Raw genomic sequence first — 18,599 nt, 5'->3', positions numbered from 1 at the left:
CAGTCCTGAGTCTTCTGTTTCCCTTTATGAATGATAAATACACACTACCACACAACAACCTTTGAACATCTTCACTTCAAGAGATGCCACAAAGATAAATACACAGCCACAGGGTCTCAGGTGATTGGTCCTTTCAATCTGCATCAAAGAACATCACACATACTGTACTGATGTAACTTTTTGTGTTATAGTGAAAAATCTCCACTATTTCTACATGCCTCTACTTTGAAAATAGTAGAGGCATTTGTATACAATGTACTACAGAAATTCTTATTTGTTTGCAGAAAATGTGAAGGTTTGTTGACTTGCTGTGAACCTGAAGCTCTGAAGAAATAATTCAATCCATTCAGACCGGAGTTAACATGTCAGTCAGGAGAACAGTCTTGGTATTTGAGTACATGTGAATCCAAACATTCGGTACAGTTTGTACAAGGCAGAGCTGGTGCAAGCAACCTACATTGTATATTGGCCCTAAATACAAAATCCATAATTGAAAAAGATGATTGTATACAGTAGCAGGGTGACATGCAGAAAAAAAAACATTTGTGCTAATGTGATCCTCCCTGTATAACTAAAGGCTGAAAAAAAAAAAGGAAATTGTTGATTGAAATCCCTATCAGATCCCCAGCCAGCGGGCGCCTTGGATTGTAATAGCCTCAGGAATGAAAGATCCGAGCTGCAGATAGCCTTTCCCCCTTCTGACAGCACTGGCTGCTTCTTTTGAAAAACATTTCTAAGAGTCCGGAATCTGCTAATGGCATTTCTACAGAGGTGGTCTCACACACAAAGCTTTTTGCTGCTTACATTTTCATCTTAAAGTGCCAATCTTTAGGCTTCGGAGACTTTTCTCCTCGCTGTGGTGATTGGCACTAAGCTGTCTTCGCTGTGGGCTTTCTGGAATTCCCTTAGCTGTCAGACAATGCAGAGGCATCTTCTACCTGAAGTTTTTTCTTAATGAAGTACCGGTTGGGGTCTGTAGAGTGCAGAAGAAAAAGAGCATACAAACCAAGATGATTTTACTTAAATGCACCATCATTTTTAACTATTCCAGCTGAACAGGAGTGCATCAGTACATCTACTGTATTCCTCAGTGTTGTGACGGCTTGACACAAAAACAGGAGAAGAGAGCTGCAGATGAAAGGCGTTGTTACAGAACCAAGAGGCTGAAAGAGGGATGAAATCAACTTGGGAAACGCTTCCACCCTTCTCGTCATGCCTCTGAATACCATCCAGCGCGAACAAAGCAGGAATATCAAAACAAAATAAAGAGAAAAGGAAAAAACCCCAGGAAGCAGCACAAAAAAGCTTTTTTCCACCTTCTTGAAGTGCTACAGAGGCCCCAAGGGCCCCGCGGGTGACGACAGGCCTCTCCCAGATATGAACTTCACCTTTCCCTCACCTGTGAGGTTAGGATAAAAGGTCAGCTCTCCTGCCTCAGCGCCTGTGTTTGTATTTGTTTCTGTCTGCCTTAGGGGGAGATTTTGCTGGTTACGTTTAGTGAGCAAACATGCCTTAGCATGATTCAAAAGGAGCACACACACACACACACACACACTTTCAGCCCCATCAACATATCCAGAACCTTTTGTTTTCCTCCTGTGAATTGCAGAGGTGATGACACCGGATTTAGGTGGACGCCTGTGAACCCTGTCGCCTGTCTCTTAGAGATTATTCCTCTGACGTCTAAAAATTTGTCAACAAACGGCCCCCAACAGAGCGCAAAGGGCAGGGGTTTGTGGATAACAACATGTTCCCTCTGCGTTTTTAAGCAGTTCAGCTCTTTGTCCCGCATTTTCAGCCAGAAGTCACTTTGGCTCGAATACACAGAGGGAGTGTGTGTGTGTGACTTTCCACAAGTCATTTTTCTCTGTGGCGCCAGCTTGTTTCATACGTCCCCCTTTGCTTAAGCTGCTGCTTTAATGGCAGAGAGCTGGAGCAAGTCCAGCAGCCATCCTGGGCAATGAATTGGACCCGTGCCCTGAATCAGGCTGAGCAGCTCGGAGCGCCATGCCTGACAACTGGTTTGATTTAGGGCCATGGCAGGGCACATCTCCGCGGGGACAGCCCATGCATCTCTACCTGCTCCTCCAACGCTGCCAAGCTGCCCTGCTAACAACTTTTTGGCGGGGAGTCGTAAAATGAACTGCGTCGATTCCGTGTTTTCTTTTGCCTCGAGTCTTTATTTTTTGCCTTTTTTGTTTTGCTGTTGTTTTATGTGTCTGGTATCCAGACAGACACACACAGAAGATGCAAATGCACTTGAATCCTCACGAGAACCTTTCGTTGACTTGTTCCACAATTAAACTCAAAAGGTCATACATTCATAGAAACAAACTTGTGATATCCAACAATTGTGCAAGTGGGTTTGGCACTACACAGGACACTTTCAAATGTCATTAGTTCAATTAAACTATAAAAAATATATTTTTAATGAGCTAAATCTCTTTTGTGTATGTAGTTCTTAATAAGGATAGTTTCTCAATAAAGTGAGGAAGGGCAAAATGACCTTTGCCATCCTCAATACAAACACAGACAGTGGCAGACACGTAGTTAGACCTGGATAAAGTCATACCCTTGCTCACAATGGGAGGCCTTCCACTCTTGCCAGCGCTCCTAAAATGACTTTGTTAGCGAGGTGAAGCTTTTTCTCCCGCCGCAGTAAAGCTTCAGGTATGGCTGAGTGCAGCTTAATGAGGTGCCTTGCTTAACCTCTCCCTCAACCTTTGTCTTCCTCATCTCCCACAGCGGCAGGGCACAGCAGCCCAAACACCCTGACCCTCTGGGAGACAATTCATCATCTGACAATTGTTGTGTGTTTGGGAGAAATTGCTGTGTCTTCCTGCTGTGTTTTCAGCAAGCCTAGAAGTTTAAAAACATTTTTCTCAGAGTTGCAACTGCTTTTAACTGTGAAAACAAGCTCTAATCTATCTTTCAGTAACATCAGTTAGATTGTAATCACACCGTTGCCTTACATGCAGCCTCTCTTTCCCTTGTCTTTTTATACTTTCCAGCCTCCGAGGGTCGTGACTCTTGCTCCTTTACCCGTGGAGGGCAGCGGCGCCCTGGCAACCATCACCAAGTCTGTCCTGCAGGTCGATGATCCCGACAACCCAGCCGATGTCCTGGTCATGGTCCTCGAGCCGCCCCGTCACGGCCGACTGACCCGTCTCCATGGGGATCGGGCACTCAGCCGATTCAAGCTGGAGGAGCTGTCACGGGAACAGATCCAGTACATCCACGACGGCTCTGAGGGGACGGAGGACGGGGTGGTGCTGCAGGTCAACGACGGCCACAGCTACAGGAATGTTCTCCTCCAAGTACACATCGATCAGAAGGTAGGAAGGACAGAGGGGGAGGATGGGAGATGAATGGCTCAGAGTCAAAGTCTAAAAAGACTTTACTTTTTCTTTTTCATCTACAATGACGTCAACCATGGCTTACGTTCAGCACACAGCATGGTGCCGTCAAAATATTTTTCAGCTACAACTTTTAAAGGCTCTCTGGTGTTTAATTTAGAGTCATCCTGCGGTGCGCCAGCTCAGTTCAGAAATGTCAGCAGAGTCAAAAGGCCTGCATCGATCCACTCTGATACTGGATGAAGTTCTTTCCACGGAGTTACACAGCGGAGCCAAATTAGTTTGTTGCACCTCAAAGCTCCAGTGTCTCTTCAACAACGATAGTTTTCAGACTATCAGATAGTCAAGAGAGAAAGGAAAAAAAAACAATGGATTTTTTCAAACAGATCATCTTGAGGGCTGAGTCAAAGTGCAGAAGTTCACAAAGAGTGGAAAAAAGTGAGACAACAATAAGTGCATCTGCTGAAAAGCCCACACAGAAATCACTTGCACTGTGGAACAACAGCAGAATCAAATCTGGTACATCTTATATATCTACAGTACTTTTTGTAGCATGCAAGCAGTGTTATGTGAAAGGCTCAGTTACAAAAATATTTTTCGGTGGTCCAAAAAAGGAGACGGATCGATTCCGTAGGGCTAATCAGCAGCATTATTAGATTTTCTTTTGCATTTCCATCAATTTTCACTTAGTGAAAACATTCTGAGCTTGTCCTCTGGCAGCAGGAAACACTTCTGAGTGCAGAAGCATTAAATCCAAGTGAGAAGTAATTGGTTTAAAAAAAAAAAAAATGCTAAGCCTAATGCATGTGTGATTTATTAAAATAAGCTCAAGGACCGATTTAATTTCTGTATCATTCCATCAGAAGTTCAAAGTTCTGATGTCAGGAAGAGAAACATGTATACAGGGATGTGGGAGTCAGTCAGTCAGTGGTCGGATGGTATATGGTTCGCAACATTCATGTTTTTTGTATTACTTTGAATAGCCAGGATAACATGTATCTGACCGATATTAACAACAATTTACAAGAATTTGAGAATTTATTTTGCGCTAAAGAAGACAGCAAACTCGAATACCAACATACTGTAGGCCAAAGCCACAACATCAGTTCCAGTCAGCAAGGAAATGAAGATGGGAGAAATTCCCCAGACTCCCTTCTGAAATTGCAAAATTTTTTGAGTTGTTGGGTGATGAGAAACTTTCTAAACTTTGTGAAGCATTTCTCAGCTAAAAAGCAGATTTTAACAGCTAGTATTCATGTGTAGCAGTTGTAAGATAAAAATATTCCTCTTGGTTTTAGTTTGCTACACAGTTGAGTTAGTATTTACTCCTGACTTGCTGAAGCAATGCTTCTCTAAACATTTTTGACATCCACTGTCTTCCTCTAAACTCCTTTAATTGCCTCAACTTCACTACTCATCACACTGATTCTACTTGACGTGTCCACACAGTGTGCTCTGTTGACTTTATCCCCGATGATGGTTTGCTGGAGGCACGGACTGATCCTCGAATATTTAAACACTGTTACAGAAAGAGCAGGGCGAGCTTTGAAAAAAATGGCAGCCGTTATCCCTCCTCTGTCATCGCCTCTGGTGAAGTTTTTATGACAAGGACACAATCATCTGGCAACAAGCGCCAACCACCGTGACTGAAGGGGAGAGGGGTGGGGATGTTCGGCATCAGACACATTTGGCAGCTAACTCAGAATGAGCATGAGCTCATGCACGTACACACACACACAAACACACACACACACACACACACACACACACACACACACACACACACACGCACACACACACACACACACACACACACACACACACACACACACACACACACAGAGTGGGGGACAAGGTTGGACCTGCTTCCAGCACTGAAGATGTCTAGACAGACAAGAATTAGAGATGCGTGTGTGTGTGTGTGTGTGTGTGTGTGTGTGTACTTCAGTCTTTGTCCAGATAAGTTTTAGACCTTGAGAGTTCACACAGTTTGGAAAATGAGGACGCTCCTTCTGTCTGAGGGTTAAAACTGAAGCTAAAAATAGTGTACATTTGTATGTGTGTGTGTGTGTGTGTGTGTGTGTGTGTGTGTGTCTTCTGCAGGAATCAGTCCTTTTTGTGCTCCTCTCACCGCTCTGTGAATCTCCCACTGTGGACCACTCAAACCTGTGATCCACACATCCACTGTAGACTCACACATACAAAGCTGACAGACTGATTTACATACACACATGAACAAACTAAGAGAAACTTTTTCAATTTTCACACCAGCGCAGAGCTGACACAGCATTTTAAGTGAAAGCAGCAAGTAGAGGGAATTTATTTCAGTGTGGCATCAGAACGCACCAGATACGAAAACCATTCAATTGAATAGAAATACATTCACTTTGATGCTTTCTGATGATGTTTGTTATGTCTTTTCGAAAAACAAATCAGATGCTTTTAGGACATTTTGAGTAGAGTCCAAGTCAAGTCTCCGGTCTTCATTTGAAAGTTAAAATGCCGACATCCAGCCTTACTCTTGCATGTGTCATTGCATTGGTGTCATTGCAATCAGCGTTCACATTTCCAAGTTGTATCTTTTTAGTAGTGTTGATGGATGAGAGAGTACACAATCATCTGTAACAGAAATCTGTTCAATCAACTGAATTATTTGTAGCTGCACACGTACTCGGAATTGGCGGAAGTGGGTGGAACTAGTCGGAAGTTGATCATTTAAGCCTGAAATGAACGTGTTGATCAGAAGTTGCCATATTTATTAGAAACCTTTTACAGAACAGCATCAGAACTCAGCTTCAGATCGATGGTTTTGATCAGAAGGGTTGGAGAACTAAGTTTTTTTTATAAACATAATACATACATAAACTTCAGTTACCTACCCAGTGAGGACATCGGATATTGACATATTTTACTTAGATGATACTCTTAATTGTAAGAAGTACATTATCTGTACTGGATACTCGTTTCAGTGAAGTACTCAACCTTAGTTTAAACACTCCAGGTCCCTTTAGTGGATTTAAATAAAACTGTACTTGAGATTAAAAGCTAAAAATATTAATATTAAGTATTTGAGTCAAGTTAACAGTCCTCAAAATATTCTGAGCATGATTAAATTGATTGTTTTTGGTACTTACAGTACATTTTCTTAATTTGGCCACACTCATGATAATATAATTAATTGTTAAATGCATTAGCCATGTAGTTTTGGTGTAGAGCGAGTCGTCCACAAATCAGTAGGTCGGTGGTTTGATCCCTGGATCCCCCAGCCGCCCATTGAAGTATCTTTGTGCAAGATACTGAACCCTAAATTGCTCCGATGAGCAGGTCGTCACCTTGCATGACACCCTCTGCCATCAGTGTATGACTGTGTGTGTGAATGGAGTGTGACAAGGGTTGTAAAGCACTATGAATTGCTCAGTAGACTGGAAAGGCGCAAGACCATTTACCCTTCCAGACTTTTTTAACCTTCATATCACAAGTCGAGCCAAGTGTCCAACCAGTCATATCTCAATTACGTCATATCTCACAGTCTTTAACTTAACAGACTCCAAAGATGTATTTCCTGCTTTCTCTCAGACAGGCAGTCAGAAGAGGTAACTCCACTTGGGTTAACTTGGGTTTAGATGTCATATAATTGAAAAAGCAACCTTCAAATGATACTATACAAAATCCCACCTCGCTGTGTGCCAGTTATACTTCAGTCCTGGCAGCGGAGAAACTTTTCTCTGATATGTTTTCTCAGTTTGGGTTTTGGAGGGCAACCCTGTTTGTCTGGCTGCATGCAGATGGTCTGCTTCAGGCTCAACTCCTCTGCTTTTCTCCCGTCTGTAAATCGATAACATCCCACATGTACTCCCTCCCTCTCTCTCTCTCTCACTCACCAGTATCCATTTACTGTAAAATGTCCTGATGCTGCATTCTGTCGTGCATTAGACAGAGCAGGATGGACAGCATGATGGAAAGCTGAGAGAATGCCCTTGATTTATGTCAGAGGCTTTTGGATGCGTCCCAGCAGCGTCGGTGTCCCCACTTCATCCTTGCTGCCTCTCGCTTGATCTACACAGGTAGATCACCATAGAATAGAGATCTGTAAGGAAATACAGAGAGAGGAATGCCAGTCTTCTCTAAGCACAGCAGAAGAAAATAAAAGCCTCATTTCACTGGTTGGATGGCGTGCAGTTGACAGAGGAAGATTTAAATTTCATATCTGCAAAAGAAAAGACTCCAGTGTGAATATAAACCAGATTAAAACACAAAAAGGAGAATACATTTTGCAGTTGGATATGGACAATTAAAAACAAGAAAGGGCCTCAAAGTTAGAATTTAAATCCAGAGGTGCCACATTTCCATTCTCCTGTGTCTTCTTAGTTTCCTGCCATATACTGCATCACAGAGCAGCTGTGTGTGGTAAACATGAAGATTTGGTGTGCAGTTTAATGATGTTACCTCACAGGATTTCTGGATAGTCAAGTTCAAATTGAAGTTCAAACCTCCAGCTGCTATGAGAAGGTGCCAGTGTGCCTGCTAATGAAGATAACACTGGCATGGAAGAGAGCAGTGCGAGGAAAGAGTCAGAAAAAAATTAAAATAGAAATCAGATCAGAGGCGATTAAACCCCAAATCTACTTAAAGAACCCCTCAATGAAGACTTCATGAACCCTGACTGCCTCCACAAAAATAAAACCCTGAGTGATTATTGGCTCCGCCTGGATTTGAACGAACCTTGGACAATGAATCCTTAGTTTTCAGAGCGTGGCACTCTCGCTGGCACTCTTTGTATTTGCAAGCCCACCATCCAGGCTGCAGCAGTGGCTTTCGATGCCAGGCTACGCCAGGGGACAATAGCCTTCCTGAAAGTTGGATTACTGAGCTCTAAAGCAGGAGACTAATCAGTCCAGTAATGACCCTCTGATGGATGGACTTTCTCTCTGCTGAGCCTGAGCCCTGAGCAGCTCGACTGAATAGGAAGCAGGACCCTTGGCTTTCAATTACTGTCTCAGGGAGAACACTTTGAGCCTCTAGAAAAAACCCTCGGGCTCTTCTGTTCTCCGGCACAAATGGAAGGGAATGAGATATTTTTTTGTGATCAGCCGTCCTGCTTTGGAAGGGTAATAGCTCAACTCTGTTGTCAAGCAGAAGAGGGAGACTGAGTGCAGAGCATAGCTCCTCTCCCGCTGAGGCATCGTTGTAAATAATTAGTTTTGACTTGTTTAAACAGTACTGCATAGCCCAAGACATTTGAGATTGCTCTGATTTGTTTCTGTGAAAGCTGGCGCCCCATGGCACACCGCCTGATGTTTACTTTTGCCACATGCTCCCATTTTCGGCACCATGTCTCATTAAGATTAAATCAGAATTTGTTGCCAATAAGGATTCAGTGACTTCCACTTACTGTTTGAAAGGTCCATCAGCCCGTCCTGTTCACCCCCGTGGAATTATGGAAATATGAGGGATGACAATGTCATTGTCATTACAACAGCATGACCATCAGACCCGGCAGCTAGCCGATGTTTTATGGATGACCACCACTCAGTCTGGCAAAGTCATTTATTTCTTTTTTTGTGGACTGCAGCCAAAAGCCCTCAGTCCAGCATTGGCTCTATTTACAGTCCATCCCAGACCTGCTGGCCTAAAGGGGTCTGAAATTACACTTTTCATACATTTGCTCTCAAAAGGAAAAGAATAATGTTATTTTTTTTCCTAAACTATGTTTTGGGCAACATTAGGCGATTAAAGAGCACTTTTCTGCAGCATTGGCTTGTACTTATCCCAACAAACCCCCTATCACCTGAAAAATCTTGTTGTTAAGTCTTGAGGGCGGAGCCTGCTGGCCAAACTCAATTTTTGTGTGGTAAAAAAGCTCTTTAAATATGTAGGATGCCTAATTATTAATAATTTTTCATAATCTGAGTATGGCGGACTCGTTACAAGGTTACACGTGACAAGAAGTCAGGCAATTTACCTTTAAAGAAGCCCACCATTAACTTTTAGTTTCCAAGAGAAACTAGTTTGAGCAGCCCTGCTTTAGAGTGTCAGGTAAAGTCCAAGTCAGTCCTCATTTTTGTGACTCACTGCTTATTCAAGTCCAAATCTCATGATGTTAGATCCAAAACTGAGAATTTGGTGCACAGATTAAAAGATAGCAAATTTTTTGCTGAATGTAAACTGGTCCTACCATTAATGTAGATTGAGCTGAAGACTTAATCTGAAGAATGTGACATTAGCTCAATCATACTGTAAGCTTTGCACCAGCTGACGGGCCATCAGAAAGTCATTATATAGAGTATTTCAGTGATAACACTGCTGCCTCTGTTGTTTTTGTCTAATTCATATTCTCACGTTTCTCTCTATGATTCTGTTTTTACTCCTCTGCACTTCGTTTCTTGTCAATCTAAAATGACACCCAGCAAATTCAGTTTCTTTGCTTCCCAGAGGTCAAAAAGCAGAGAAATGTCCATGAGCATTTACATTTCTTCGCAAATGTCTGAGAGAGATGGGACTATCTGTCCATCTAATGGAGCAACACAAATCTTCATCTAAAAAAAGAAAACTCATCAGATTTGAGTGTTACTCAAGACAGAAAATTAGAAAATCACCAATTGGGGGTTCAGCTCCAGGTCAAACAGTCAGAAAAGTTAGATGTCTGGGGAAATCTGGGGAGTATTGGCAAACTCGTAAATCCTGAAAGGTTCCTCTGACTTCTTTTATTTTGTGGAGTGTGCTGTTTCTAGGTGCGAGTGTCCTTGAGAGAACTTGGTGGTCATCAGGAGTGGCTGATAATCCCCTGGATGATGTGGTCCTCTGAGTTAAAAGCCTGTCATGCTGACTTATGTGTTTTCTCTTGCCGGGCAAGCCGCTGCTCGTCTGCTATTCTTTGCGCGCTGCGCTGAAATAGTGTGATTTGGATCAGCAGGCAGAAGAGCCACAGATGGTCCGCAGGTTGTTATCTGCAAACACAGGCAGCCTCACAAGCACACACACTCATTCTCACACACCTGCGCGCACTTAGAATCACCTACAGCCACAGTGTTTATGCAATTACACTAATCTCCAGCGGAAAATGGTCAACTGTGTGTGTGTGTGTGTGTGTGTGTGTGTGTGTGCGTGTGTGTGTGTGTGTGTGTTTGTGTTCAGCTAAAAAGACTGGCCTGATGTTTATGTTTTATTAAAGTGTCGACACTAAATTTATAAATACATCTTTTATAAAGGCATTATTAATGGCTAAGAGGTCATTTCTGCTCTATAACTCAAAGCCATTAACAAGTTTTGGGTTGCCAACTTGTTAAAAATACCTTTGGCTGTTGCTTATCGTCTCCACTTCAAAACAATGCATTAATAATGTTGATGATTATGGATTTCTTACTTTCTAATAAGCCAAAGTCTGCATCAATTAAAGATATGTTATGGTGGACTTCTGCATTGAAATGTCTAAAAACGACTCTCATATATATTTTTTTATATTTTGTTGACTTGTGTACTTACATTACCCCAAATGTATCCAACAATGTTCAAACCCAGAGACAAGTTTACTCAAAGTAACTTCGCCGCTGCAGTCAGGTTGATAAACAGGAGTGAAGATAAATTCACTTTCTAATCCCAAAAGTTGTTTGTATATTTTTTATTGTCTAAATGCTTTGCAAACATTCCCCATTAATTAGCGATCAGACACTTATTTTAGGGAGTTTGATTGATAAATTGAGCAGGTAAAAAGACAAAGCAATTGTTTTTACATTGTGGTTACCCCAAAGTTGTTATCATGAATCGTTTATAACTGATCTTTCTGTACAGAGTTTGCATGTTCAATCCGTGTCTGCCTGGGTTCTCTCCGGGTACTCCAACTTCCTCCCACAATCCAAAGACATGCAAAAGTTAGGTTAATCGGTTACTCTCAGTTGTCCGTAGGTGTGAATGTCAGAGTAAATGGTTGTTGGTCCCTATATGTCAGCCCTGTGACCTGGCGACTTATCCAGGGTGTACCCTGCTGCTCGCCCAATGTCAGCTGGGATCGGCTCCAGCCCTCCCATGACTCTGAAAAGGATAAGCGGTTACAGACAATGGATGGATGGATAACTGATCTACTGATCCATTCAAGGGTATCTTTTTAGAAAGTGGAATCAAAATCTCTTCCTTTCAAAAGACATTTTGCAAAACTGTTGGTTCATTGAGGCTAACCTTCTTCAAAAGTCCTATGTTCCCTTTGTAGTACTTGTAAGTTCCTGTTGTGGAAAAGGTCTATGCAGTATTATCAGTTTCAGTGCATTTCAAGAGTGTTTGTAAAATAGGAATATCATTGCTTTTCACTGATTTTCTTACTATCAGTAGTTGCCCAGGTAATATATGTCAATTTTTTTTGTATCAACTATTTTAGACAACTAAATGTACTTATACCCTTTTACTTGATCCAGATGTAAAATGTGGAGCTTCTGTTTACAGAATAAATAGCAGGTCGGTTTTTATAGATGCCTAAGATGCATGTTATACCTGTTTATATTTAGACCGCAGGGTGAGTTAGGGAAGTAGGAGGTCTTGTTTCAAAACCTCCCTGACAGCAGACATCTTCCCTGCTGAAATGTCCTGGAGCGACACTGAGTCATCCACCAGCTCTGTCAGCTCTCTGGAGCCGATCCTGCTCTTTGTTCTTTGCTTTGGAGGCAGGGCAATCAAAACGATGATTTACTCTGTCACAGATCAATACAGCATCACAAATGTAAGTCTGATTTGAAAGTTCTTAGACCGAGGAAGCACAGATTGACTCTTTTGTGATACGTTACTTCTGATAGGTGGAGCTGACTCTGGGCTTAGTGCTCAGGTAACATTGCTGCTGATTGACAGAGCTTAAAGACTCCTGGGAATCACAAACCTGAGGTGACAACAGATGTGGAATAAAAAACGCTGCACAAATTGTGACAACACAAAGTGAACGTGGCATAAGGCTGCACCTGAGGAACAAACTACAGAGTCTGCCTCTATTTCTCTTCATACATCAGAGCCCACACCACAGGGATTTCAGATATGATTTCTCAATTACTGTTTAGTTGTAGTCAACATATTGCTCTGTTTACCACGTTTGAAAGTATATTTAATGTAAATAACTCTTGATTATTCCACTGCATCTGCGGCTAATTCAAGCTAATGTGCATTACATAAACAATTCTATATTTGATCTAAAAATCCTGGCATCTGTCGAGCTCCTCCCAGGAAATCTGTTGCAAACACAGCAGGTGATTTTTTTATTTATTTTATTTTTTTTGTCTGGTTGAACCAACAAATCTTTTTGTCGATCTCAGACAGACAGATGATGCTCGGGGAAGGGAAATTAAATCAGATATCATTAGTCTTCAAAACCAATCACAGGTGAACTACACAGCAGATCTATGGCGGTAATCTCTCCAAAAGATGTTTCTTGACAGATTTGGTAGTATATGGGAGGCAGGTTTTTAGAGAAAAGGAGGTGGAGAGTTGGCATGAGCACTGACAGATGATTGAATGGAAAAGTAGTGCAAAGTGTACCCGAGCTGGCAAGCAAAATCCAAGGGATTTCATAGAAGTGTTCAAAAGTGATGAGGGTTAAAATCCTTTTTTTTCTTTTTTGTTCTTTTCAGGCTGCTGACTCTCCTCACATGCTGTCTGTGCCAATAACCTGGGTAAAGGAGGGAGGCATGGTGCGACTGGATAAAAAGTACCTGCAGGCGGACTACAAGGGAGTCAGCACTGATGGCATTGTCTACACCATTGTCGCTTCAAATGGACAACCTCAATATGGTACAAACTCTTTAACGCCCACTTCAAGAACACAAGTCCTTGCTGTATGAGACAAACTCCTAAGTCCTGTCACGGTTATGGATAGAGTAAAGATAGAAGCCCATAATGTCTCTCCCCAACCCTAAGTAAATCAAACCGTAGCACACCCATGTCTGATCTTAACCTAAACACAACCATTTTAAACTGTGTTTAACCTAAAGACTCAGATCTTGTCACAACCATTTTTTTATCTTAAGCCTAAACCTTCTATTGCGGAGGTGTAATCACGGCACCTCTGCCTTTAATTCTTGTGGGATATCATCAGGGGATTTCTGGTCATTGTGGTACTTTTGTGATAATTACCTCCACCCTCTCTGTCTAGGTGAGGTGGTGCTGGTTTCCATGCCAGCCGACGGCCCGGCAGAAGGCTGGCGCCCCTCCCTAACTGACGACCAAGGCTTCACACGCACGACTTCCTTCACTCAGCAGGATGTCAACGATGGAACTGTCTGGTACCGCCACTTTGGCAGAGGGACCAGCAGCGACTCATTTCAGTTCCAGGTCAGTGCCGTGAACTGTGTGATATATATAGACAGGGCTTCCTTGTCTGAAAAGTAAAGCCATTGCTGAAGTGCATTAAAGGTGCACTCTTTCCACTGGTTTCAAAAAGAAGTCAGATTGTATGTAAGCTTATGAAAAAATGACCCTACTTCTCACTTGATTTACTACCTCAGTAAACAGTTTCCTAATGAGTTTATGGTCTCAATCGTTACTTTCAAGTCTTCTTTAACACATCATGATGTTCATTTAGTAAATTACGGTCCTGTTTAGCGTAAAATAGACTCTAAAGCAGGTTTTGCTTTAGGGCGTGACTACCTTCTGATTGACAAGTTGCTACCACGGCATGACCTCAGGTTCCACCCTCTTCGTCCAAATATGGTCACTTCTGGGTCAAAAAAACAATTTCTGATGACGTTTTTGTGGGTTTACATTTGATCGGTGCCGATTCTTTTACCCTGTTCACAGCGGATGAGTCACCCATGTTTCTCATTTATCCGTCTTGTGTATGATTGAATAAAAATACTTAATTTAATCAATCAATTTAAATCCATACAGTTGTCGACAACATTTGCTTTACACAGCTGTCTGTGACACAAATCATACTTTTAAGCTTCAAGTCCTTCTTCTCTGGCATTTTCATGAGTTGTGTATTCATTAAGGCTCTTACTGGTATACTTTGTTACCTTCTTCTAAGAAGTGTAGAGGTGATCTCAGTGAAGTAAACAAAAGAAGCACTACAGCAATGAGCACAAAAGTGTCAGGGTTTTAAGGGGTAATTAAAGGGGAAAAGCTAGGAGAGGACCCAAATGCAGACACACAGGAAAAACACACACACACACACAGGATCACACACGAACACACACAGGCTAAACACAGGAGACAGTATAAGGGGAACAGAAAGCGAGCTTTTAATAACTAAAGCTGAATTAAATACAAACAAGGTGAACACAGACAAACTAACAAGAGAACAGAATACAAAAACTGAAATAGCACAAAGGCTAACACAAAGAGCAACAAAAAGCAAAGTATAACTTAAAAGAGAAACCAAACTACAAACATACCAAACTGGAAACAAGAGGAGACACTGGGGACACGAGGAGACACTGAGGACGAAACTGGGAGATAACACAGGGAAGACAAACCAAGACGGACAAGACGAACACAGGCTAACACAAGCTAATACGAAGGAGGACGGGAAGACACAGAAACAGGAACGGGAACATCAAAGAGAACGGCGGAGTGACAGCATCCACGGACCAAGACAGAGGGAAACATACGAAACACCTGGACATGAACGAAACGATCCGACAAAGACAAAAGGGAGAACAGAGGCTAAATACACAGACACTAATGACGAGACGAGGTACAGGTGAGTGAAGACGGACGCGGACAGGTGAGGTAATCAATGAAAAACCACAAGAGGAAGTGACAAGTAAGACACGACACACAACAATTTCAAAATAAAACAGGAAACTAAACCAAACATACAGAATCATGACAAAAAGTGGAGGATATAATGATTTAAAGAAGGGACAACAAAGAAATCTCAATTTAAAGCAGAGCTTCACCAGAGTGGGGTTAAGTTTGCTCATTGAACTGCATTATTTTAATCATTCCATGGTTCATACATGTAATGCAAAAAACTTGAAATACCGCATGTATTTGTTAAACGTTTATTATACATTATCAGCTCACCCACAGTAGACCATTATGTGAAATGGTTAAAAAAACAACAACAGAGGAATACACTGTCAGGAACAAGTTTGTTTATTCTACCCACTGCTGCGTGAGTAGCACTACAACATGTACGTATAAATAATTTTAAAAAACTGATGAAAGAAAACAAACAAGCTTTGAGACGAGGAAACCTCAGGGGGCTGATAAGAACATTTCTACCCAAAAGAAAAAAGAGGAGGAGATGGTGACAGAGACGCATGTCGCTGTTCTCGTTTTTTCTGTTGTGCCCTCGTTCTCCCTCTGGAGTGTACTTTGAAGTTCACACGCTTACTTGTGTTCCCATGTTCCCTTGTGTTTACCGCTTCTTTTTGCTCCAGTCCTCAACCTTTCAAGCATGTCTCCCTCTGGCTTGATTTATTTCTTTTCACCCTCCTCTTCCTGTCATGTATCTCCGTCTCTCTCGCCTCCTATCTCTGTCTTTCACCTCTATCTGCCTCTGTTGCGTCTTCTTTTATTTTTCTTGTAACCACGAGATTGTGTGGGTACACTTTAAAGCTGTGCTTTATAGAAATCTGTAAAAAGTGCTCTTCAGTCTTTGTTTTTTATTTGAGAAGTAACAGTCTGCTTATCACGCAGCAGTTTTAACCGCCAAACATTTTTCTTTGTACTGTATAATGCAGACAATGTTTTGTCCTCGCTCATTTCTGAGCGTGTGATCGCCTTGGATTTCTTCTCTTTTTGTCCGAACGTTGGCACCAAACATTCTGCGCTCAAAATCAACCAATGGCAACTTATCTTGATTGGCGTTAATGGCGCCAAATTAGCTCCAAATCCGAGGCAATCCTTGTAAAACCGATACAGCATTCATCACACTGCAGCTAGAGTGCTTCCATGCCAGCGTCAGCTTCACCTCGGCTCTATTAGAAAAACAAAAGAGGCAGCCAAAAGCTTGTAGCTACATCTAATCATCTCTCTCCCTCCATCCAGCCCCTTACATTTTGGCTCCATCCATCAGAGCAAATGCATTTCAATTACACAGTGCTGGATTCAAATTAAATTCCCAAGTGTCTCATCATTTTGAAAGGAAGTGGGAAAGCAGAGGAGAGGAAAAGTGAAACCCATCACAAACTGAACTGCTGGAAGCGTTTGTGCCGTTTGTCAGAGGTGGCGATTAAACTTGACGGTTTGTCAGGGTGGTATTATTGTCCTCCACTGGTTTTTATCCAAGTGTGGCGCCTTGTTAGAACTGATTATTTTGAAAAGTCGCGCTGTCTCTGCAACTCGGAGCTCTGCAGCTGCACAACACTCTACACATGCACTTTCTCACGCACCAACATGTAATTTTTTTGTAAATCCATGTTCAAGTCTGAGAGATGGTGATTTGGTGCCCGTACAATTTTCTCTGGAGTGAAGAAGAATCTTCCTCACACTTGCACGCTTTGTTTCTATCGTGTGGCTCAAAAAGAACTGAACTGATGCAAGAAATAAACCACACTTAACTACAAATTCATCCTGTTAATTGAAGAGATTAATACATTATTACTTTGTTTGTATCATAGGATAAGGGGCGCCCTGGTGGTCTAACATCCTGGGTTTGAATCTCACTGGGGACTTTTATTGCATGTTGTTCTCTATCGCTCTCTCCTTTTGTTTCCTGTCATCTCATTATTGTCAGCGCTGTGTTAAAGGCAGAAAGTGGCCCCAAAAGCACCACAAAAAAGGATGAAAGAAAAAAAAATATGGTGCGGATAAATGCAGTAGGATCACAGCGTTACATACATGTTTACTTCAACGTACAAGTTTTCAACACATAACATTGTTATCATGTAATGAGTTTTGTTAGTAGAAGTATTGTATTTCATATGATATAAAATTTTATTTATGTTGAATGGAATCAACAGAATAATCAATGATATACCGCTCCAGTGCCGCCTTCAATAAATCCAGCTGACTCAGCACTAACCCTCATGGCAACACATCACTTGTAATTGGCGGCGCTGACTCCAGGCTTCATGCTGGTGTGACATTACTTCTGACTGACAGAGCTGACTACAAGTTTTTCTGAACTTCCTTCCCCCCCAAATGCCACTGATATGACAGGAACAAGCAGCAGCGGAATAAGTAAGCGGCGAAAGAAATTTGCTTTTAAAAGGAACAAGCGAGGGCGTCACTCCTGCTTTTGTATATCAGGGGAAGGAAGAAGTTAAAGTGACATACTGCGGAGAGCGTGGAGAAGAGAAATAGAGCTCCGCTAACACAGTTTGATATAGAAGTGAAACAAAAAACATTTAAGTAGTGTCGCTGGAAAGGAGCCGAGTGAAAAATTCAAGTGTAGTTTCATTCCAGACAGAGAGGCAGAGGGGATTAGACTGATCCAGCAGCTTCTCCATCACTTATCAGCAATTCACGTCGACATAATCTTAAATACTTATTTGAATCATCAGCTGCCTTATAAGCAAGCCAAAACACAGAGGTCAAAGGTCAGAGTCTCAGCAGAGCGCTGAGAAGAAGGAGGGCGAAAGAGGACATGCTTTTTCTGTTGAGGAAAGTGGACATCTTGTTCTGTAGGTGGAACACTTTTCTTTGACTGATCATCATGATGTCTATTGCCGCTCATCCACACCGTCTCTTAGAAGAAAAACAACTGCATCCGATACTTGTCCCAAGCGATCTACTGTATGTCTCTGTACGTTGACCTAACAAGGCCCTCTGAGGATGGTGGCTTTTGTCTGGGATCAAAAGTGAAATGTTGCATGAGGTTGTTAAAGCACCACAAAAACCTCTTTTTGAGACGACTGCAGTTTATTTCCTGTTTCCTACCAGCAGTTTCATTGCTTTCCTTTAACCATGACCGTAACCTTTCTTAGACCATAACCAAGTAGTTCTTCTATTAGCCCTGATAATTTCTTCAGTCTGAAAGAGCAACCTAACTTGAAATGTTTGACCGGAGAAGGCAGTGAAGTTCCTCTTTAACTACCTTATTTTTTGTTATTATTATTAATCTAAACTTCACATAATGTTTTTTTTACCCTACCTGAGTGGTTTTAGGTGCCTTAACCCAGTAGTAATCCAAAGTTTACATTTCAGTGACACAAATGAAACCAAATACATATCATCTCATGAGATTTTGCCCCAGGGTCCCTCATCTAATAAGAATTTTGCCTTAATCCAACCAAACCGAGTGATTTCAGATCACCTGGCTGTCCCATTAACAACCCTCATAGTCTTATGTAATGTTTTTTGGAAGGCACACGCAAACGATTA

General features: G+C 41.9%; 1 protein-coding gene across 2 annotated transcripts in view; it reads left to right on the top strand.

Moving 5' to 3' along the window:
- fras1 (Fraser extracellular matrix complex subunit 1) overlaps window positions 1–18,599 on the top strand; it is a 233,826-nt gene that overhangs the window by 163,666 nt on the left and 51,561 nt on the right. For both annotated transcript variants that reach the window (XM_084361068.1, XM_084361067.1), the window contains exons 28-30: window positions 3,012–3,335; window positions 12,959–13,118; window positions 13,480–13,658. In XM_084361068.1, the coding sequence (XP_084217194.1) occupies window positions 3,012–3,335; window positions 12,959–13,118; window positions 13,480–13,658 (663 nt within the window). The remainder of the gene's footprint in view (window positions 1–3,011; window positions 3,336–12,958; window positions 13,119–13,479; window positions 13,659–18,599) is intronic.

The sequence above is a fragment of the Pagrus pagrus genome (assembly GCF_965226575.1).
Source record: "Pagrus pagrus genome assembly, chromosome: 8".
In the NCBI taxonomy this organism is placed as follows: Eukaryota; Metazoa; Chordata; class Actinopteri; order Spariformes; family Sparidae; genus Pagrus; species Pagrus pagrus.
Note: the sequence above shows the minus strand (reverse complement) of the source record. Positions and strands in the feature narration are given on the sequence as shown.